At 40.0% G+C, this 24,368-nt stretch overlaps 1 protein-coding gene across 1 annotated transcript; it reads left to right on the top strand.

Annotated features, from left to right (window-relative positions):
- Positions 1-3,762: 3,762 nt before the first annotated feature.
- Positions 3,763-5,662, top strand: olig1 (oligodendrocyte transcription factor 1). Its single transcript, XM_020713284.2, has 2 exons — positions 3,763-4,194; positions 4,284-5,662. Exon 2 carries the CDS (start codon positions 4,298-4,300, stop codon positions 5,060-5,062), a length of 765 nt encoding a protein of 254 aa, XP_020568943.1. The 5' UTR covers positions 3,763-4,194; positions 4,284-4,297; the 3' UTR covers positions 5,063-5,662.
- Positions 5,663-24,368: the final 18,706 nt, after the last annotated feature.

Consider the following 24,368-nt stretch of genomic DNA (forward strand, 5'->3'; position numbering starts at 1 on the left):
ACCGTCCGAAACAACCCAGCACACAACTGTTCCTTCCATTCTGCATTCATTAAAGTTCAAAATCAAACATAAAACTAAATTGTGCTTTTCACATTATCATCTTGTTGTAAAGGCTGGTCTATGAATGGCATCCTTTCATTCTGCCTCCTTTGTTCTCCCACAGTGACACTATTTCTCTCAGGTACAAGTTCAGCTGGTTCTGTTTCCTCAGGGTCAGCGTTAGTGTTTTCACACAACATTGGTTCTTTACAGTGAGCTTGTTGATCAACCAAACCATTGGCTGTCCTCTGCGTTTCCCTTGAAAATCTCGGCCAGGAAGTTGGTTCCTCTTCTTCTTCATCAGAGTCACTTGAGTTATGGGACTGGATCTGTGTTGATGTTAACGAGAGCCTCGTTGACCCTTTTGCCTTGGCATGCGCTTTTTTTTTGTGGTGGGTGCTTTTCAACAGGTAGGTCGTTCATATGGAGCAACATATTTCGGTGTAGAGTTCGAATGGGATGGCTGCTTGTTTCAGGACTTAATTTATAGACTCTATTTTCACCCAGTTGTACTCTATTTCTCTCCTCTTTTTTCTCATCATAATAATGTTTTCCTTTAGCACTCATTTGCTGGCTATTAGTGCTGGCTATCTTGTATACCTAAATCATCTTCCCCGCCCCCTTGTCTGCACATTCTTTGTCTGTTTGGGCTTCGCCTTCTCCAACCAATCTAAAAATGAGATCCACTGGGAGTCATGGGTGTCGGCCATGAAGTAGATAATATGGGGAGAACCCTGTTGTATGTATGTAGAAAGTAATTCATCCAATTTTCTTTTTCTTTCTCACCAAGTGTGCGGAACATCTCAGCAGATTTTTCCTGAGGGTGTTAAGGTGAGGTTCTCGAGTGATTCACACCAGTAACTGAGAGATCTAAAGAGTTCATTCTCAATCACTCTACTCTGGTGGAGTTTACCATGACCAAACCAAGGGACAAAGTCATTGAAAACCACTTCCCTTTTCATAAATGGCCAGAAGAATTGCTCTCTGACAAGGCTCAAAACCGTCTCTATGACAATATGTACCATATTGTCGTGCAGGTGTGTCAGTGCAATCTGCTTATAGGCGTCTGGCAACACTAGCTGTTTTTGACAGATAGACGGACGGACGGACAGACAGACAGACAGATAGATCACAGTTGTAAAAACTTGCATAGCTATGTGTGAACGTGTGAGTTTTGCTTGTGGAGGACTGAAAGACTGAAACTCTTACATGGCGTTTTTATGTTGCAGAGGATGGTGTGAACGTAGCTTGAAGAGAATATTGATAGTAAAAAATTATTACTTTTAAAAAAAGAAAAAAATACTTATAGTTCTGCACACATAATATGCACACAATCATCAAAAAGAAAACAGCAAAAAGACAGATAATAAATTAATAAAAAAGATTTTTCTGAATTGATGGCTCAGAAAAAGAATAAGAAATAAATATTTACTTTGATACTACAGATATATAAAGCACAACATTTTTTGGAATGGTTTAAATCAATAGATATCTATACAATTAAAAACGATAATTTTTCTGTATTAACTTTAATCCTTGTCAGCCATTTAAAAAAGGTTTATTAGTTTATCTATAATATTTATAAGTTTATTAGCAGTTTTTCTGTGGAAGTATCACTCTGGGTGTATTTTTCATCCTGTATTGGAGGATAAATTGACCCGGGAGTTTGGCTGAGGTGTCTTCCTGTCTTGTCAGCAACAGGAAGTGGCTCCAAACAGACGAGGCATTTAGCTCCCAGGTGCAGACACACCAATACACAGCCTTGCCCAGATGGATAGTAGTCCCTCAACCATAAAGACACTAGTCTTCCCCTGCCCTGGAGCCACCGGTGCTCCTGCCCTGGTCCAGCCTCATCAAAAGGAGCTGGAAGCTGGAGGCGGATGTGCTGTGCCGCAGCCTCAAATCAAGCTCACTTTTCTTCTCCTTGTAAGTGGTGGAGAAAAAGTGGGGGAGGTGCTCCATTCTGGAGGACACCAGCTTCTTTCTTTCTCTTCTATTCTGACTTCTGTATTCGTGGCTCCTCGCAGGTGTCCTTTTTTCCCCTTCTTGACACAGAAACAATCCCAATGACGATCAACACCATCGCGGTCAGCCTTCTTTCACCACCCTGTTTATTATCTCTCATTGTTGGGCGAGCACTAGTAATCAAATTCAGCTTGCCGGCACGCACACACTCATCGTGGCTGCCTGCACTCTGTTCTCCTGCAGGTGCGAGGGCCATCCGCCTGGCCCTTTTCATGAAGCCCTCTCTTTCCTGTCAGTCTACAGCCGTCCATTCAGCTTAATCACAGCACCAGCCGGATGGCTCCGGACCTCTGGTGGGGAAGGGAAGCACCTCCTCACGCGTCTTTTCCTCCTTGATCGACAAGAGAGAAGCGGCTGGGCAGAAAGAAAGGGTCTTCCTCCCCTGCATCTCCTTCTGCTTTCATCGCAAACAACTTGCTTTCTGTTTGTGACGGTCCTGTCCCTCTCCTCTTCCCCCATGTCTTCCTTTGCTCCCCTTCAGATGGGGCTTAACGAGAATGAAGAGGGGAGTGCAAGGAGAGGCCGGCCAGACTCCCTGTGCGACGGGGTGATGCTGAGGTCTTTTTTTTTTTGTGTGGCTGATGTCTTTTTTTTTGTGGCTCATGAATGGCACATTTGAGGTTTCCAGCCTTGCTCGGTGCCCCAAGCCAGCTTCACCTGTGGTCAGAGTCAATTGGCCTGTTGTCTGCCTGTCTGGAACCATGCCCAGTCCTCTGCCAGCTAATTTGGTTAGCGAAGCAGCTCGAAACCCAACAACAATAACCCGCACCTCAAAACTATCAATTAACTTCTCGCGCACCAATGATGAATCCATTCACTGTTTGCCAAAACTGTTCTCTGACACAATTAATACCCTCTGTGACGGCGCTAATACCTGCTCTCTGTCACTTAACCAACAACTGAGGATTTTAATGGCTTCCAAGTTGTTAATTGATTGTTGTGGAGCTTTTATTAAGCACATAATGTTCCGTTTCCTTTATTTGTTTAGTGCTTTTAATTAAATTTACTCAAAGGAAAAGTGCAATCAGGGTTTCCCGAGCTCTCAGAAAACACAGGTCCTCTCACAGAGAGGGACGGTGGGTTTACACAGTGTGGCTAAAAAAGCTCATTTGCAGCGCCTGAAGCAGGTTTAGCAGTTTTTTTTTTGTTTTTTTTTTGTTACAGACAAATGTGTGAAAACAGCAGTTCATTTGTGGCACCAGAGTGTGTCCAACTGAGCCAATTAGGTATTTTCTCATCCTAAATTCTGGTAAATGCTTCATGAACGTATTCCAACTGGTAAAATATAGAATAACTGTAAAAATCCAGTGGACATGAGGGCATTTATAAATGTGTTGAACACTTACACTTTATTCTTCACTGCTGAAAAAGAAAATTGTATGTTTGGAAAGTAAGTAACATTTTACAAAGAAAGATAAAAAGGGAAATTTCCATTTTTTCCACAGAGAAATGCATTAAGTTGTTTTCATATAAAATTATCATGAAAATTAAATTGATTTAATTTCTTAAGTAATATCACAAAACATCTGTCTTTTCATTTAGTCATCCTCCTTATTATAAATGTTCTAGATTTTGCTCTAACTTTATTGTATTCTCCAAAAACAAGTGCAAAAGTGTAATATTTTAACTTTTAATATTCAACATTAAAAAAGTAAATTTATATTTGTGCACAATTTGGGGCCCAAAATTATTAAACCAACATGGTAAATTTCATTTGAACAAGCTTCAACACATTTAAGAATTTTATAAAATAGTTTTTCGGTGTCTCTAAAAAGATTCTTTCAGTCAATAAAAAGTGACACTTGATGTTTAGATGCACCCCCAGAACCATAAAAGTGAATGTGCACAAGTGTGTTTCTTAAGAGCCCATCGTGTGTTGGGGAGGGGTTGGTCCGAGGTGGGGCTTTGAGAGCAGCATTTAGCTCACTTCTCCTCTGTGTGAAGCCTCATTCTTGCCTCACGCAGCTGCAGACATGAGATATGACTGAAATGCCACTTTAGGAGGCTCTTATTTATGCACTTGAAGGGCCAGAAACCTGAACAGGCAGAAGTGAAATTGTCTTTGTGTTGGATGGCAGCTGGCAGTTTTTTTCCAGCAAGTGAGTGGGAGATTCTCAGGATGAGGAGAAGGTAGTTAAGGTTTGATTTAGAAATTTGGGGATTGAAACAACAACCGTTTTACTATAGTATTTCTTATAGTTTTTTTTTTCTTTCTTCAGTTTTGGAAAAGGCAATGAATGTTCTGTCAAACTCAGTTATCAGGGCCCAAGATCAGTCTCTCTGTGGCCCCGGGTCTGTTCAGGAATTACCTCTTTGCCCTCCGGGCTTCAACCTGAGCTCCCGCTTGAACCCTGCACCCATGCTCAGCCTCCAGAGTGGCCAAAGATCAACCAAACCCCAGAGGGAGCTGAGCCCAGAGGAGCAGCAGGAGCTCCGGAGGAAGATCAACAGCAGGGAGAGGAAGCGGATGCAGGACTTGAACATTGCCATGGATGCTCTGAGGGAGGTGATGGTCCCCTATGCCTCCTCTCCTTCTTCTGCTTCCTCCCAGCCCCACCAACCCGGAGCCCCTCCGGGTCGCAGACTTTCCAAGATCTCCACCCTGGTTCTGGCCCGGAACTACATCCTCCTCCTGGGTTCATCTCTGCAGGAGATGCGGCGGCTGCTTGGGGAGGTGAGCGTGGGGATGGGAGTCAACACAGGCCCAGTCCCCCGTTTGCTGCTGGCTGGAGGGTGGCCCCTCATCTCTGGACCTGGTCAGCTTCTGCTCACTCAGGAGTCACTGCTCTCCTCAACACCACCTTCATCTTCTTCGTCTTCCACTTCATCATCCACCGCAGCTAAATGCACCCTGCTGTCTCCGGGCCACATGGAGGTGTCAATGGCCCCAATGCAGTGGAGCTCTCCAGGGGCCACAGGTGGGCTCCTGTGCTCTTGTGGTGTCTGCAGACTACCAAGATACAACCACCCAACTTCAGCTCCCAGGTTCCCAAAGTGACTCCTTCAAGAGGGTTCCTGCGGGACGGACTTGATACATGTATGCAAACTTTTTATATGAATTTTTATTTTTCTAACATTTTTTAATTGCTTATACTATTTTACTACAGTACTCACAAATGTAAAACATTATTTGACTCTTCTTTCTGTAATATTTTAAATCCATTAACGCATTTTGGTTTCAAGTTGGGAGAAATTTCATTTTGATTTTTTTTTCTTTTCCTAGATTTGATTAACTCCTCTTATTTTTTTAAATAACAAATGTAGACTAATACATTTGTAAATGACTGTTTATCATGACAAATGTGAGTTTTGACGACTTGGCTAAAAACGTAGAGTTGAAAGACAGAATGTGCCCAGGGCTCTTTTGTAATAAAGATTATCAGCTAAAGTCTGTGTTCAAACATTCCTATCTCAAGACTGAACTTGTGTTTGTTTATGGTGTTTATTCAGATAATTATTTAATTGTCTCTGCAGCTAAAAGAAGATCGAACTGAAGAAAGATTCCCAATTTCTGTCATACAGGAAATTAAAAAAAAGAAAAATGTGTTTTTTGTGGTTCAATTATGTTTATTTTACTATACAATATACATTTTTTAATTCTTTTCCAAATTGTTACTTTTAACAATGTGCTACAAAATTGCATTTAGACTGCTTCTAAATTAATAAATTACAGTTGTTGTTAAGGAAAAAGGAAATCTCTTCAATTTACCTTTTAATTTACATTGTAAGCTTGAACATTTTTATTTGATGCTTTTCTCCATTTGTCTTAAACATTTTTAATATTTGCAATATTTCTCATAAAGTATATATTTATTAAGTTTCTGCTATACCCCTCATATGAAAGTCCTGTCCAGAAGGCTGCAAATAAATAACCACCAGGGGGCTGGTTCATAAATTCACGTAGAAATATGTTAAAAATTTTTTTGAAAATTAGAACAAAAATACAACATGGGCTCTTAACCACATCCGTGCTGCTTTAGTCAGTCAAATCTGAATTGTTTTATGCAAAGGTCCAATTTACTAGCTTAGAAACTGCCATCTTTAGTGTTTCCTGATGCAAAACTGTGCAGGTCTAACATCTCTGGACCCTCAGACCATGAAAACTCATATGCTTGATTCAAGCCCCCGCCTTGTTGCTCCGAATTTAAAGCCAAGAAGGAAGTACTACACGTGTCTGTCAGTTCCACAAATAACCACTGGGGGTTGGTGGCAGAAAGGAGCGCGTTCCTGTTGGCTCTCACTTGAAAAAGGTGTAGTTTTACACACACACACACACACACACACACAAAGCAATATCAGTGACACTTTTTACATTTGTTGCTCTGTTTTCTATTTATGACATTTGTGTGAAGAGGAGATTTTAAATCAGTTGTTATAATTTCTGGATCAACACCAAAAATCTTCGTCCAGACCGATTGGTTATTTTCAGAACATTTTGGGTCAGGCGGTGTAAAATGTGGTCATCATTCCCGTCTCAGTTCACGTTTGTTAATTCCTTTGTGCCACTCAGTGTTCTATGCGTGATGTCTTCTGTAGTCAGCCATACCCTTGGGGGAGCAGTAAGCTCCATCTACAGCTCTACCAGGTAACCATTTGCTGGTTTAACCCCTCAATCGACCACTTTCTTTAGTATAAAGCAGGAGGATTGAGTCCAATCTTAGGAGTCTTTGTTCTGACCCAGCAGCAGCTTTGTTTCCATCCATCTCCAAGCCTAAAGATGGATCCTAGACATTCTCCTTCAAAACGATTTTCTTTTCACATTCAGTTTATCTCACAACAGTCCAGTGACTCCCCAATTCATGTTGTTTTTGATTTATGCTTCATATATTTATATTACTTCTTTTTGCAATGAACCAGTCTCTTTTTGGGCTTTAATTCAAGAATTTGAACGCTTTCTCGAAATAAAAACTGAGGTACTGCATGGTTAATCTGTCACAAACCCAGGCATGTAACATATTTTCCACACTAAAGGCACACTTTAATTTCTTTCAGTCCTTCCTCCAGCAAGCAAAAGATCAAAACATGTACTAGTGTTGTTTGGAAAAAAGAACTTCTAATTCTAAGCCTCATCGCTCTCCTCCCATTTCAAATTCCTCATGGTCCTCTGTGTTGAGGAGCTGGGACGACACATTTGGTGTTGCTCATTACACTCACTTCACAATATGTCCTGATACCCAGAAAATGTGTCCCAGAATGGGGGTTCACTCCCACAAATTTGCCACCCTGCTGGAAGAAAGCCGGCAGCCTCGCGGGGAAGACGTTCTCAGCCACAACCTGGCCCATACAACTGCCTGCATGAATGGTTATAATGAAAATAATCATAATCATAATGCAGACAAAATGTTGCAAATAATTGCTATTCTGTAAAACGAGGATTATAGAGGGTAGATATGTGAAAGGTGGTGAGTGAAAGGAAAGGAATCTGTTAACATCAGGGAAGACAAAAGGGGCTGGATACCATTAAGTGAGATTACGTTAAATAGGACTTGATTTTCTTACAAGTGAAATGAAGAAGGAGAAAAGCTCGAGAGTGAAGGAGAAGAGGATTGGGAGGAGGAGAGAGAGAGGCTAATTCATACATCAAAGTTAGATTACCAAACTTCACATCTTTCATTTACATATAGCTGCTTTATATCTCAGGAGGGATTAGCTACCTTGCTATTTTCTCCAGATTGCTCTCTATTCTCTTACCTTTGCCCACCATCCACTTCCTCCTGCTCTCAGGATGGTTCTTGTCTTTTCTTTTTTAGGTTTTTTTGTCTGAGTCGGACTCCTTAGTCGCCCCCCCCTCTGATTCTCAGCTTTTTTTTCTCTCTGTTTCTCCAAGAGGCTCTCACTTTCTTGTGTTGGGTGGTTTCATTGTAGCAGCGACGCAGGGGTCTGGTCAGCCTTTGTGCCAGCACTTTAACTCATCTCCATTTCATCACTGTTGATCAATGAGCCAAGAGAGAAGGTAAGACAATACGCACACACACACACACGCACACACACACACCCACACGCACACACACACACACACACATTTCTTACTACAAAAAGACACAATCCAACAATTCTCTCTATAACATTCTCATTTCCTATATGTTACATGTCAGTTTCTCTCCATGATTTGTCCAACAGTGATTTGAGATATACTTGCTTCTTAAATCTCAGACAAAAACAATCAAAAAGTTTGATTTTTCATTGAAATGAGATTTATTGATCAAAAACTTTGTTTTCTATATCTTGTTTTTTTGTGCAAAAATCGAGAATCTCATGGAAAAGTGTATTCATTATACCATGGAATTCTCGATTCTGATTGGCTGCTGGGTGTGCATTAAGTAAGAGTTAATGGCCGACGAAGTGTACGGTTATTACTTTTTAACGCACGCCGTGCGTTAAAAAGTAATAACCGCACACTTCGAAGGCCATTAATCCGCTTATACCATGGTCAGTTACAAAAGCAATACATATTAACCAGGTTTTAGTCCTTAATTTTTCTTTTTTTCGATTTGGATATCTTTTCTCACAAAAAGCGGACTATTTGTTACGTGATGCGTAACAGGAAGGATGCCCACTTTAGCTTAGTCTGTTTAGATGAGTTTAGCCATTACCTATTGAATTCTATGACTTCATGTTCTCTATGATTTCATGTATATCACATGTGTCAAACTCAAAGCCTGTGTCATTTTATGTGGCCCTCGAGAGCATGAAAGTTTTTTATTTCTTAGGATAAAAAATAAAAATTGGTGTGTATTTTTTCATATCTAGGGGGAATCGGACTTGAAATATCTGATTGGGCAACTATACATTAGGACCTAAACATATATAACCTAACCTAACAACATTTAAATTCAAATTTAAAAGGATTTATGCTAGAGTAAAAAACAAACAAATTTTTTTTATGCAACGGTAACTTTCAATTTAAAAAGTTATGGTAAATAAATAATTAGTTGTTTAGTTGTTAAGGAGTAGTTACATTTATCTTTCATTACATTTAGTTACATGTATAAGTTATATCTGGCCCTTTTATGGCAACCGCTATGCTGATGTGGCCCTCAGTGAAAATTAGTTTGACACCCCTGATGTATATTAAACAATTACTGGTATGAGACGACAATTGTTTTAATATTGGGCTATATAAATAAAATTGAATTGAACTGAATTTGAAGTCATATGTCATTCTTCAAATGTCGGAATTTGTTTTAACATTAACAAAACATAATATTGTTTAGTTTTTTATAAAAAGTGAAGATTTATGACCAAGTTTAAACACAAATTTAGGAAAACATCAAATCCTTAAAAAAGTCAACCTTATCAAAGCTTCTGATGGACGTCAGAGTTTACATTTGCGTTTCAATGAGTGTGAAGAATAAGCTTATAGTGAGAGAGAGTGTAATTAAAGCAATCAACAGTTCCGTCCACAACTCAGAGGCGAATTTCTAATGAATTACTGCCGCTCTGCAGAAACTATGTAGTGGAAAACAACAGGTTTTCGGATTTAGCCTAAAAATGCTTTAATCATAATTAAAAGATGGTTGGAAAGGCTTTTACAATAGATCAAAATATGATTGGAGTTAAGTTCTAAAATAGGTTTATCTCAACATGACATTTCTTCCACTTTTCCTTCTGGGAGGGATGACCTAACAGTGATTAAACTTGATGTCAACCAAATAAAAAAGGAATTCTGTGGGTTTGGTGTCTAATATATTTGCAACCACGTAAAGTCTGAAGCACCTTAAAGATGCAGACTCCCGCATGTTGTGTCTTCAGCTGAAACCTACACCTTAAACAGCCGGTGTGTGCTCCACCATGTGTCTCTAATCTGGAGGGTGCACGGTGTTTCCCACTGTTCCGTCTCCCGCAGCCTCTTGTCTCAGAGTGTTGTTTGCCTCCAGCTTTTGTCTTACCGTTTCATAGCACTTAACCAGTCGACGTGGGGAGTCCTTGGCTTAGGAAGTCATGAGCCATAAATTTCATTTCCACAATGAGAAGACTGCAGGGGCTGGTCAGGACCCCCATTTACTTTCCAACCCAGCTTTTATTCATGCCCTTCCTAAATAACATCAGACCCTCCTGCGCTGTCCCACTCTGGAATTCCCGATCCCCTCGGTCGCCCCTTCTTTTTCAGGCAGGGCCGACACAACAGGGTTACTGCTGAGTTTGCCGACCTGCCAATAAACACGGTGTTTTTCCCAGCCATTTAAATCCTCTGTTTCATTTATACCACGGCCATCACTGCAGCTTTATGGGCCACCATCAGCTGTCAGCTCCTTACCTCTGCTGACCGTTTAGTTTAAAAAAATCTGAAATTGTCCATGAATTCTTACAGTATAATTTGAGTTATGACATCCTGCAGAATAAAAAACAATGGCCATCGGACGAATAGATGATGACATATGCGTTTTGGAGATGAGGAGGTTGGAGCTACCTAAGAGAAACAGGAAGATCAAAGAGGATGAAGGACAGAAGGTAGACAATTTTTTATTCTTTTCGTCATAAATGTAGACGAAAAAACAAACAAAAAAAGCTTCCTTTACAGGCCTACTCCGATTAAAAGGGGTCTTTTTGTTGTTTTTGACATGATCTTGTGGTACTTTTCCAATGATGGAGGACATACTGTATATAAAGAAAATTAAGAAATAAAACTGAATTTTATAATCATTTCTTTATTATAATCACTGTGAATCAGAATTAGATGAAAAAGTGCCGTTTGAAAAAGCTTGTTGTTGTAAGCAAAGTGTTGATGGGAAATGAGCGCAGGCTTACTCCACACCAACGGCCCCACCCACAACTCAAAGGCAAATTTTGGATTAACTACTGTCGCTCTGCAGGAACTAGAAAACAATGTATATATTTTTTTGTTTTTTCCTAAAAACTTCATAATCCTAATTAAAAGACCACTGGGAACGCTTTTAAAATAGATCAAAAGATGATCAGAGTGTGACTTTAACAAATTGCATGATGGTTAGAATCTCATTAGTTATTTTCATTCACTCAAGATCAAATAATCAAATCACAAACAACAAAAACGTTATTTATCTATCAATTTATGGCTACAAAAACTGGTTCTCTGCATTCTTGTTCGGCCCATAATACAAGAGAAATTGATCAAGTAGAGTGTAATATTCTGAAATGTTTCGATGCTCTAGAACTAGACAAAGAAAAGAGAACTGAGCTTGTTTAAAGTGTGTGTATGCTTGAGTGTCACTGTGGTAATGAACCCCTAGCCCCCTGTTGCCCTTTGAACCCCCTGTGCCCTTGGAAGCAAGAATTCCAGTTAACATCACAGATCCGTTTTCTTTTCTTCTGGTCTTGTGTTTTTGTTGCTTCTTGCCAAACATCGGCGGGGCGTCGACGAGGCCTGACAGCCACCGGCCCTCTCTCCTCCTCTGTTTTCCTCTCCTCTTTGCTCTCGCTCCTCTGTTTGAGCTTCTCCTCTTTGCCTCCTCCTCCTCCTCCGCTTAATTGAGTTGTTAGGCAGGCGGGCTTGTCAGACTGCACCGTCTATGTGGGGAGTCCCGGGGGCAGGGGGGGCACCCGCCTTTGTAATCCCCAAGACGGGTCAGTTTTTCACCGTTACAACTGCATGAGTGAACATGGCCAAGATTAGGATTGGGGGGCGAAGAGGAATAACATTTATAGGGATGTCTTTGTTGTTTGTTTCAATTACTTTTTTTGTTCTTGATAACAACATTCTTGCTCCTTTTGCACATATGTTTGTCTAATTCTGTTTTAAACTGTTTTCTATAGGAAACAAGAAAAGTTAGGTGAATAATATTTAATAGCCCAAAAAATAACATAAATCCAAAGTTCCAAAAACACTTTGAAATGCAGTTTCACACAATATAGATGAAAGCTTCATTCATTGGTTAATGTTATTTGTTTACATGAATTATTTGAGTTTCAATCAATTAAAGAATGAGAGCGTCTCCTCACTTTTGAGAGCTCTGCAAACCCGTCATTATCTCACACAGAGGAGGGTAGAGTGGTGTGAACAAGGCAAACACTGATTCTGTGTGTGGAGTCATCAATCATGAGGACGGAGTGCAGAAAGTGATGCAGATGAGGATTCTTCATGCCTTCTTAGAGCAGATGGGTCGGTGGAGGGCTCTTTCGATCAGCTCAGCAGCAGAATAAGCATTTTAAGTAAAAGGAGGGCTAGGAATTTTGGAAGAGAAAAGGAAATTCCTAAACTATACTTCCTTTTTTGCCTCTTTTAAATCTACGGGAAAGTAATCTCTTTTTGGCTCATTAAAGTCCCACTCTAATAATTCACTTTGCTGTTTTTAAGCCAAAATCTTAAAACCTGTGTTGTTTTCTAAGACATAGTTTCTGCGGAGCGGCAGCGGTTCATTAGATTTATGTCCAGGACTGTTGGTTAAGCCCACTCCGACTTCCCATCATCTCTCCTGTTAGCTCACAACCACTCACAACCCCTGCCTGAAATAACCCGTGCAACAAAAAGGGCGAGCAATATTGGAGCTATCCAGCTGTACAGTTTTGAGCCAGAAGCCAGCTCAGACGAGGAAAACAAAAACCAAGACGTATATGGATCTAATTGTCTGCATCAGAATGGAGAGGAGCAGGGGGCTTGAGGCCTGTACCAATGCTACTGCTACAGTCTTTTTAAAATGGCATTTTTTTCATCCACAACAATTTGATTAAAAGAATTTTAAGTCTAATTGTCTTTTCACATTCCCTCCATTATCAGAAAAAATGCCACAAGAACATGATGATAACCCCTAAAACACAATTTTCATTGGAATTCAATTCTATTACAGCTAAGAAAACCCTTCACACATTTAAATGTTTTTCCTATCAGGCTACAAATGATGTTTTTAATTTTTACCCCTGCTTTCTTTTATGTTTATTTTATGTTTTCGTTGTACAAAAATAGCTTAAAAATTCATATTTTTAAATACAAGGTAACTCATTCCTAAATATAATTTACAATTAGTCAGGGCCTTCAGTTGGAAATCAGAAATGTTTAGTCACTTTTTTATTTCTTTTATATATTTGCTATGAAAATACAACTACATTTATAAAACAAAAATAAGAAAAGACGACAAAATCTATTTTTTCCTTTATTGCTATGGCTACAATTTGTCACAAGAAATCAAATTCGTGAAATCTGGGAAGTGATGACGGTAAAATTGTTGTTAAGCAAAATAACAGTTGTATTTTTTCTCAAATCTTATTGTGTCTGTGATTGTATTTTGTTCTTGCAGGAGAAACTCTCCTCTTGTCTCAGAGGGTCCATGAACTTGTCCATCTGCTTGGGCGCGCACACCAGGACAGTCAAGGTCAAAGGAGAGTCTTTGTTTGTGTGTGTGCCTGTGTTTGTTAAAAATGGGAGATGTTTCAGGGGGTAGCATGTGAGTCAGTTTACATGTTACAAGGTCTGGACCAGAGCCACAAGACTTCAGCTGCGTCCCAAAGGCCGCCTCACCTCTCCTTACTTTTGAATCACACACACACTCAATGTAATGCTGCTCTGACAGCTGCCCACCCCTCCCAATGAAACACACTCGCAGCCATCACACAGCCGTTACCTTTCTGCTGACCAGCAGAAACCATGGGCACCTCAACCCAAGGACAGCGCAAGTGCGTGTGCATGTTTGTGTGCCTTTAGGGGTTTCTGAGGGGCGGCAGCTCACTCCTTCCTTCCTCCAGCCTGCTGGAATGGCAAAACCAGCCGGCAGGGTCAGCTTTGGAGTCAAAACACTTCAGAACAACGAGGAGAGGTCAGGCAGCGCCGTGCATTTTTATCACACCGCAACACTGATTTGACCCATTAAACAATAAACCGAAAATAACTTTAATATAGGGCAAGCACAGAGCTCTGGCACAAATTAATAGGAATGTTTTGCCTGTTTATGTAAAGATGTGGAAGATTTAACAGGACTAAACAGCAGACAGCCACATGTGAATCCTTTTTATTCCTTCATCACTTTGTTGTACAGTTGTTTCTTGGTGACATTTCTCTGCAATACACAAACACTGCATTATCATCCTGCATTATCAGACTGACGTCTCCATAAAACATCTCAGCCTGACGGACAAAAACCGGAAAAAAAATGTGATTTTCTGTTTCATTACTTTGCATTCATTACAATGTATTCTTAGCTACTCTACTTTGTACCACATCTTTGGTTTCATTCATAAAGTTAACACATTCACAGAGCAAAAGGAAGACAGCAATCACATATCTCTAGGATTTCTGTTGATGGAAGACATATATGAAGAAAATTAAGATTAAAATTGCATTTCTGAGTATTTCTCTATTTAGTTACTTTACCCATCTGGTACCTGGCTCAAACCTGTAAAGCTGGATAGCTCCAAAATTTTTGCCATTTAAGTTGCACCGGTGGGGTTATGAGGTGCTGTAAGCTAGCGAGAGAGAGTGTAAACAAAGGGATGATGGGAAGTCAGGGCAGGCTTACTCCGTGCCAACAATCCCGCGCACAACTCAGAAGAGAATATCTTATGACCTGCGGCCGCTCTGCAGAAACTATGTCCAGGAAGACGACAGGTTTTTCTAATTTTGGCAAAAATTCTGACCCTAAAACTTTTAAAAGTATGGACAGCCATTCCAAAGTTGACAGTACCGTCTTGGTCAGATGTTTACATTTCACTGCAAACGCGTATGATGCAAATTGTACCTGTGCAAAGTGACAATAATGGCATTTTATTCTATTGTATTCTATTCTATTCTATTCTATTCTATTCTATTCTAAAATCAGTTATGTGTGCACAAATCAAATAAGCTGAACTGGGTCCATGGATGATGCACATGGCTAAGCTTTTTGTGGTGGGTAGCATTGTTTTACTGTAACTTCTGCAAATTATGTAGCTTTAAAGGATTAATAATGCTAAAAAACTTATTGGTTTGTTGTCCAACTGTTACAGTCAAACCACAGTAGCTACTGTAGACGTTGGGACTTGTTTGAAGGTAGTGAATGATGGGTTCTTGAGGATTTAAGTATGTATACATTCGGTGTCCACCATCTTGAGTCCTTTTTTTGAGAAGGGCACGGTCCATTCCTCCTGTGTGCAGGTGTCATGGCTGGACCTCTTCATTTGCATACATTTGCATGCCGTCAAACGGAGCTGCTGCTGACAGCTTCCAGAGCCGACTGTCTTCCTGGACCTCGGCCCAATCCTGTCGGCATGGTTACGCGGCGCGGTAAAATGTGGTGAGGCAGGCTTGCAGCCAGGCTCATGGGCGTCAGCAAGAGTTTCAGCGAGCGAGGTGCCATTTGGTGGACTCACATCAACTCACATGACCTCTGAGTGTCAGAGACTGATGACAGGACAAGAAGGAAGGATGTGTCCATCTGACAGCAGATTTACGGATTTAATTATAAACTTATATCGGGTCATAAAATTCAATTTTTGCAGTGCTTCAAAACCCAAAATAACATGATTTATAAATCAACAAGAAATCCATTCAGCCAAATGACTAAGAATTAAAGCAAAATAGCTGCAAACATGACTTTCAGCAATATTTGCTCTAGAAACATGAGGCCAAATAATGGAAACCTTTATTTAATATATGGTGTCTTTAGTGTGCAGACCTACAGTTTTATTCCACAAACACTAAAATTAAACGTTAGTTTTCTGATGCTTTAATGCTTGCACTTCTTTTTGCACCATCGTGTTAATTTATATTTAGAATCTGACTGTCTTGGAAAAGAACATATTTAAAAAAAGAATATTACATACAAGCTACAAGACCAAGAGTACAATATCTTTCAAACAGGGGACTGCAACCTTTAATGCTAAAATAACCATTTGGGTCAGTTTCTTACAGACCAAAACCCAATGAGGGCTGAAAACGTTTTACTTCACCGTTATGAAAAATATACATTATGTTATTGTGACCATAAGGCATCCATTTATAACATATAGCCTTTATTTATTTACAGTAATTGAATTATAATACTATGTTTTTATTGTATTAATTTTGACTTCAGCTAGGCAATTTCCCTTCAAAATAAAACACACCATGAGTCAAATAAAATCATCTTTCCGCATTTCTTATAACTAAAAGTGCGAGAAAGTCAAGACAAATATGACATTTTTTGTCATTATGACTTTGGTGCGCTGTCATCCTATTTTGTCATTTTACATTCAAATAAAAATATGACAAAATTGGTGTAAAATTCCAACTTTTAAAATCAGCTAGAAAATGTTGTGCAGCAGAAGAGATTGTGCTTTAGGCTTATTCTAATAATAAACATTTAGTTAGAACATTTTAGACATCATTTTGCTCAGTTATACGACATGCTAAAAATCTGAATTTAAACGAAAAAACTTAATTAACTGGAAAAAAAACGAAAAAAATATTATTTATTGAAATCGTTTGTATTTTATTCAAAGCTGAGGAGCCAAAATGGAAAAATAAAAGAGCTGCAAGAATCTCCAGAGACTCAGATTGCAGACCGCTGCCTTAGAGCAATGTATGTATATTTTAGATTTAGATTTAATACCTTTTTTGCAATTACATAAAGATAATAACCCTGACATACACGATCACAGACTCTGCCTATTTTCTGTGTAGTGTAAAAACCACTGATTCTGCAGTACATTAATAAAAAAATGTGCTCTCTTCCTTTTTCATATTTCATTCGTGTCAGTTTGGTTTCCCCTTGTCCTTTCACCTTCTCCCTCCAACCTTAAAAAACCTAAAAACAACAAGCTAAAGGTGAATCAACTGTCCTGTCTGGCTGGAGTAGCCTGCCCTTTACCCCCCTCTTCCCTTGTCCTCCTGTCTACACACATTCTTGGCAGTTGTACCTGGAGCTTTCAGAAAGACTCAATTGGTTGCAGATTTCTGGACATAAGGTGCCAGGAGACGCCGAAGCCAATGAGTCAAAACGGTCTCTCTGTTCGGCTTCTTCCGCCCTCTCATCTCTACTGCCTCTGCGGGTGTTTGTCATCCCCCGCTGAGCCAAACAGACGTGTGTTTACCGGTTTACTGTAGCTGGCCGGGGAGGCTTGTCGGTGTGCAGGCCAGCGCTTTGTCTCTCACACTGTGAAACACAACAGCAGTTAGACTCCTCTCTGACAGCATGCTAATCGTCTGATTTACCTCTCCCATGTTTAATCATGAGGGGAAACGCAGAAAGAGAGAGATTATGATAATTGCCTCAAAGTTCTTTGGTGTTGGATCCCATCTGTACACTTTCAAACTGAGGTGTCACTTTGAGTGTGTAGGTTTTTCTTCGGTGAACCAACGTATGAAAAGTCGGACTTCCTGTCATGATGTGTGAATTTCTTGTTTGTTTGATTGTTTAAGCCTTGGTGACCTGCAGCCTGTACAGGTGATGTGGTTATTTTTGCAGCCACCTTATAAAAATGGAACGTACCATTGTTGTACGTGATGTAAATGTATCGCGAAATATTTGTAAGGATTATATAAGTTCCGACATACAGGTGATGCTGTCGCACAATGCCCTTTACGCAGAACTCCAGTCGTTGGCAAGTTGTTGTACTGGCTCCTTACTGACCATGTGCAAATACTGCATGCACGGGGCTTTGTAGGTGACACGCAAGAGCCTGTAAGATACCGGCACGAGCTACACTCCGATTATCTAATTTCCTTATTTTTAACAGCCAGGATACAAGCAAGACGTGCTTGCATCTCACCTACTATCCCGTTACATGTTGCTTATGTGTTCACTACGACCTGACGGCCACAGTACATCCATAGTAAAAAAAAAACGTGTATGAATATCTCCTCTACACGGGCTCATCGCGCAACTTTTATAATTCCTGTGGCAACCTGCGTGCCCCATAAAGGTTTGTTAGTTTTTCATCAGCGGACAGCCTGTATTGACTGTAAAGGCAGTTGTTACTCAGGCATTAGCAAGTTTAAAAGGTCTCAGTGATGAACAGTGATGAAATCAAATCATAAAAGTGTTTTCTTAATCTTTCTAAAGTATAGAAAATAGGTTTGAATCGCATTTAGCATTTAGCAAATTTGTCTTTGACATACTGAAAAGGGTTTTGCTCAAGCTTGTTTTTCTTCATTCACATTACTCGAGCTCTCATCGAGATCCAAGACTTTCTTTAAAAATGTTTGGTGATGCAAAATTTCTCTTGACTTTGTAATGTCATGATAAAAGATACATTTCAAAGCTTTTAATTGTGTGCTTTCAGAACAAAAACCCTTTATCACCCTTATTGCACACTTTACTGTGCTACAGAGTTGTCGAATATTTTGATTGCACCTTTGTATGTAAGATTTACATTGGCTCCAACAGCAAGAAATTAAAGATTGAAACATTTAAAAATCAATTTCCCACAGTAAAAACTGCAAAATAGCAAATTCAAAAACAGACAAGAGCTGAAAGAGTCAAATTTAAAAATGTCCAGAAGTAAAAATACCAGTGTGAGTTAAGCAACAAACGATAATTCCACAAAAACAGCGGAGGTGACACAAGAGGTGAAAACAGCGGGGATTGTGGAAGACTTTGCCAAAGTAAGTTTCGGGGTTCAGAACATGCAGAATTTACAGACTCTACAGTGTGACGTGCCGCCACAACAATCGGCGGTCTCTTCGACGTGCACAATGGTGGAACTGTTTGGCCACAGACATACAAGTGTCCCAGCCATCTGGCCCCATACTCCCCCAGAACAAACACTGTGCTGCGTGCACACGCACAGGACAGCCCCAAAACAAATACACCCCCTAATGTCATACATATGCAAACCCAAAACTCTTTGGAAATGACCGTTCTGTCAGATGATGTCATTTTCAGCGTCTCACATGTCTTCTAGTGCCAGAATAAAGAATTTTTTAATGATTTGGATGCTCAAAGTTTGAAAAACCTTTCTCTTTCAATTGTTTTCTTGATTCAGGAATAAACAAAACGTGTGGTTGGGATACGTTTTGGAGGGACAACCATGAGGGCTGAGTTTTGAACATCAACTACTATGGTGCCATAAATTTACGAGCCTACACATAATGGAAGAATACATGGAAAAATAAATTGTTTTGAATCGATAAAGTATGTTCCATATGTGGACAGACAAACTAACATATTGAGTTGAAAGAATCAATGTCACAATAACAAAACATTTTTATTTTCTCAAGCATTGCTTAGACTGTTGACTGTCAAGAATCAGCTGCGTGGCACCAAAAATCCAGGAGACCAAGTTTGGTGGCAGAAATGTAAAAACAATTAAAAAAATAAACTTAAACATACCAAAACCCATGGAGAAACAAAAAACACTTATCTGGACTGCATACCATTAACATAAATGAAATAGCTGTGGATGATTAACTTACAGGGAAGGGAAAATTACCAAGAACACCAAGCCACACTGCAGAATCCTCCCAGATGATACTTATCTCAGGCCCAAATCTTATGCGGTATCAACCCATTCATTTTCCAAACCCACCTAATCCCTTTCACGGTTAAGAGGATGCTGGAGCCTATCCAAGCTTCTCATGATATTTAGATGAAACTGTTATCTATGTGTTTAAAGCAGCTGATTCACGTTTACAAAGACCATTTAATTCTTGCAAGGAATTTTCAAGTTATGAACAAACTAAGGAGTTGTAATATTAGACAAAGTGGAAGCCAGATATTAGCTCAGACGAGTAAAACAAAACGTCCATGGATGTATTTGTCTTCATGTGGATGCATCAGAATGGAGTGGAGCAGGGAACGTTTGGCCCACCCAGCATATTTTTAAGTAACAAACACACCCCTTTTATTTGCCTGTTCCTGATTCACAAAGATATGAATGAAGAAATGCTAAAAAGTAGAGATTTTAGTTTTTTTTTCTTTATATACGTCCTTCATCATCAGATTAATGCCAGAAGAACATGTTAAAAACAGCAAGTCACCATTTTCATCTGAGTGGAGATGTTTTCCCCTTCTCATTTTGGGAGGAAACTGCTGCAAAAAGAGAACAATAGGGAAATTTCATTGAAGATTAGCAGCATATAGTGTTCCCTCAAACAGGCTGCTGTGACTGAGCAGATCCATGCCTGAGACACCAAGCTGAGGGATTTTTGGTGTCAGATAGGATAACTTGGGCTGTTCTCACCTCCTCTCAGCCCAATACTGACCTGGTACTCGCCTTATCAGAAATCCAGATTTCCTGTTAGACTTGATTAAGGTTTTAATTATTCCCCAAAGAAAAAAAAACAGGAAAGATGTGTTAAACCTGATAAAGAGATCTCTGCATAGGCTGTTTCGACAGTTGGTTTTAAAAGCAGCTTCTCATCTTTTTGTTTTCTCCAGAAAGTCCAATAACATTTTTTTGTTATGATTTTTACTTTTTCTTGTCCCCCGGTTGACTTCCAGATGGTTTTTCAGATTTTATTTAAGTTCTCTCTGACATTCTTTGGTTAGACTTGCTCTAAAATGTAAAGATTTCAGCAATCAAGAAGCTTTTGGAAAAACTTTTGTTTTGCCATAAGTTCAGAGCCCCAACACACATTTAATGACGCTCATGCAGACACACAAAGAGCTTTTCATTTAAAGAACTATAGAGCAGAAACAAAGAGTTCATGTGCTGGTGCAACCATGGATGTGCCCAAAATATTGGGTTACAATGCAGTCTCGGTGACAGTTGAGTGATTCCTCTGTGTGTGTGTCACACAACTTCACTTGTTTTTTGCATATTTTTGCATGTTGCACATTTGTAATTGTCTTGTTGGCTTTTTAAAGATCTTCTGCTCTGAAGGCCCTAATCTTGCAAGGGTTGAAGCCTTGAGGTGTATGATTTTTTTTTTCAAAAGCAAACTAGACATGTATAACGCAGCAAGCTGGGCCAACAAAATAGAATTGGAAATGATGCATAAACAGATGCATTTGAGCGTGACATACACTGACTGGCTTCAAAGGGATTCATAGGCAGTGGATCGAGAGGCAGACTTAAGAAAACTCAAATTTCAATTTCAATTTCAATTTCAATTTTCAATTTTATTTGTATAGCCCAAAATCACAACAACAGTCGTCTCGATGGGCTTCGAAGTAAAACATGAAATCAAAAGGATCACGAATACAAAGAGTTCAATAGAAAAATACTAAAATGAACTAACAAACTGACTAAGCTATACTGGCATCCCTGCCCTTAGACCCCCCTTCGCGGTAAGGAAAAACTCCCAAAAAAACCGGATTCCGGTAAAAACGAAGAAACCTCAGGGGTGCCCACATGAAGGAGGGATCCTCCCCCAGGACGGACAGGCGATTTACCAGAACTCTTAGAGAAGAATTAACTTATCTAAATCTACAACTACATATATAAAAGTCCAGCAGACGAGCTTCATCCAGCCGTGGTTGTGGGGACAGTCAAAGGCGCGAGTCGAGCCGGAGACAGGAACCACAGGAGCAGACAGGAGCAGGAGCAGAGACGAGCCAGAGATGAGCCAGAGGCAGGATCCACAGCCAGGTGTAGGAGCACGAGCAAAGGCGAGGTAAACGGTCAGGAACTGGAGCACGGATGAGCCAACTGGAGTCTGGAAGCACTCCCACTCCCCAGGAGGGGAGAGGAAAAGAGGGACAATACATGAATCGCACTGCACCAAACAGAGGCATGGAGAACTAAATGATAAATTATGATCAAGAATAGAGGAGAGGAAGGGTAGAAGTAGATGGGAAAAGAGGACAGAACCCCAGTGCACCATAGTTACCCCAGCTTCAACTTCTAGCAGCCTTTTAAAACAAAAAGTTATTGTTATTAAGTTTAATTTAAACACATTAACATTAAGTCAAATAATCTCTGAATACTAGCTAGTCTGATAATAAGCCTGTCCAAAGAGGAATGTTTTCAGTCTAACTTTGAATGTAGAAACTGAGTCGGCCTCTCTTACATGAGCTGGGAGCTTATTCCATAAAACAGGGGCTTGGTGGCTAAACGCTCTACCTCCAACCGTACTTTTACTAATTCTAGGAACCACAAGCAGTCCTGCATTTTGCGAGCGAAGTGTTCTCATTGGATGGTAAGGGACTATGAGGTCCTTAATATAGGACGGGGCCATTCCATGTAAGGCCTTATAGGTTAACAGGAGGATCTTGAACTTAATTCTAGAATCAACTGGGAGCCAATGGAGCGAAACTAACACAGGAGTGATGTGATCTCTTCTGCTGGTTCCAGCTAACAATCTAGCTGCTGCGTTCTGAACAAGCTGGAGACTTCTTAAGGAACTCTTAGGACACGCTGCTAACAAGGAGTTACAGTAATCCAGCCTCGACGTAACAAATGCATGGATGAGTTTTTCAGCATCACTCTTAGAAAGTATATTTCTGATCTTAGCAATATTCCGCAGGTGAAAAAAGGCAGTTCTACACGCCTGAGATATGTGAGCCTTAAATGATAAATCCTGGTCAAGTAAAACCCCAAGGTTTCTAACTGTGGAATTGGGGGCTATACTTATGCCATCCAGGGAGACTATCTGAGCAGACAGAGTATCTCTGAGGTTTTTAGGACCAAGTATAATGACCTCAGTTTTTTCTGGGTTCAAGAGGAGGTAATTAATTGTCATCCAGGTCTTGATGTCACTGATGCAGGCGTTCAGTTTCTCTATCTGGTCATTCTGGTCAGGCTTCATGGATAAATACAACTGCGTATCGTCGGCATAACAATGAAAATTAATGCTGTGTTTCCTGATTATGTTTCCTAGGGGTAACATATAAAGCGTAAACAGGATCGGTCCCAAGACTGAGCCCTGTGGGACTCCATAGTTGACTCGAGTGCACTGAGAGGAATGGCCATTTACATTAACGAACTGATACCTATCAGACAGATAGGATTTAAACCACTGGAGAGCAGATCCTCTGATCCCTATGTCCTGCTCTAATCTATGGAGTAAAATACCGTGGTCGATAGTGTCAAAGGCAGCACTGAGGTCCAACAGGACCAGAATAGAAAGTAGTCCCTTTTCTGAGGCCAATAACAAGTCATTAGAGACTCTAACTAGTGCAGTTTCCGTACTGTGATGAGGTCTAAACCCCGACTGAAAGTCTTCAAAGTGGCTGTTGTCCTGTAGGTGGCAGTAAAGCTGCTTAACTACAACTCTTTCTAGGATTTTAGAAATAAAGGGCAGGTTTGATATCGGTCTATAGTTGGCCAAGATGCTAGGATCCAAACTGGGCTTTTTCAGAAGAGGTTTAACAACTGCATATTTAAAAGACTGTGGCACGTAACCCGTTTCCAGAGAGGCATTTATCATTGTTAATATGGGATCATTAATTAGGGGAAAAGTTTCTTTAAAAAGTCTAGTGGGAATTGGGTCTAACAGACACGTTGAGGATTTGGAGGACGTAATAATTGATGTTATTTCCGCTTGATCCACAGCAGTGAAGCAGTTCAATGTTACAGAGGTTTCTATGGATGCCTCCACTTCTACCGCTTCAGCCTGCTCTGGGCTGATAGTAGGAATAACTTGATTTAACTTATGTCTAATATTTGAGATTTTACTATCGAAAAATGTAAGAAAATCATCAGAGCTGAGAGAAACAGGAACATGTGGTTCTACTGAGCTCTGACTGCGAGTTAATTTAGCTATAGTGCTAAAAAGAAATCTTGGATTGTTTCCATTCTCTGATATTAAGGTTGAATAGTACTGGCTTCTAGCTCTACGCAGAGCTTTTTTATAATTTAATAGGCTATGTTTCCAGAAATCTGATCATGAAAAAACTGATAGGATCCCATTTCGGACCAGACTGAAATCACAAAACTGACATAAAACTAAACAGAAGCACAGAAAAAATAACTGAAAGACTTCACTAGGGTATCAAGAAATCAGAGGTGAAGCCTTTAAGTTTTACATAAAAAGTGAATAACAAACTAGAGATTACTATCAGTCAAGAAATATTAGGGAGAATTCAGAGACACAAAGGCAAAGCTGAGCAGGAAAAGAGGTGGAAGAAAATACTACAAAAAGTCACTAAACCAGGACGACTCATGCAGGAAAAGGAAATTAAAAGCCATGGCAGATTATGATGTATAGAATGTATTTCTGGACTCAGCTTAGGATTTATGAAAAAAGAGCATGGCTCAATTTTTATGGAATTTTAAATCTTCAGGAGGAAAATTGACGCACCTTGCGACCGGCCGGTGACCTGTCCAGGGTGTCCTGCCGCCCAACACTAGCCAGGCAGTGAGATAGAGCAGGAACAAGAAAATGGATGAATGGATGGAGAATCACCAGACATACAGTCACCATGTAATTCCATAGTGTTGCTGTGTTATACACACATAGACAAAGTCTACTTTGCAGTGTTTGAATCAAAAAGCAGGAAGTGTTCCTGGTAGAGAAGGGAAGCAAAGGCACAGAATTCATGTGATTTTAGTGTTAA

This window comes from Oryzias latipes, chromosome 21 (assembly GCF_002234675.1).
Source record: "Oryzias latipes chromosome 21, ASM223467v1".
Classification (NCBI taxonomy): Eukaryota; Metazoa; Chordata; class Actinopteri; order Beloniformes; family Adrianichthyidae; genus Oryzias; species Oryzias latipes.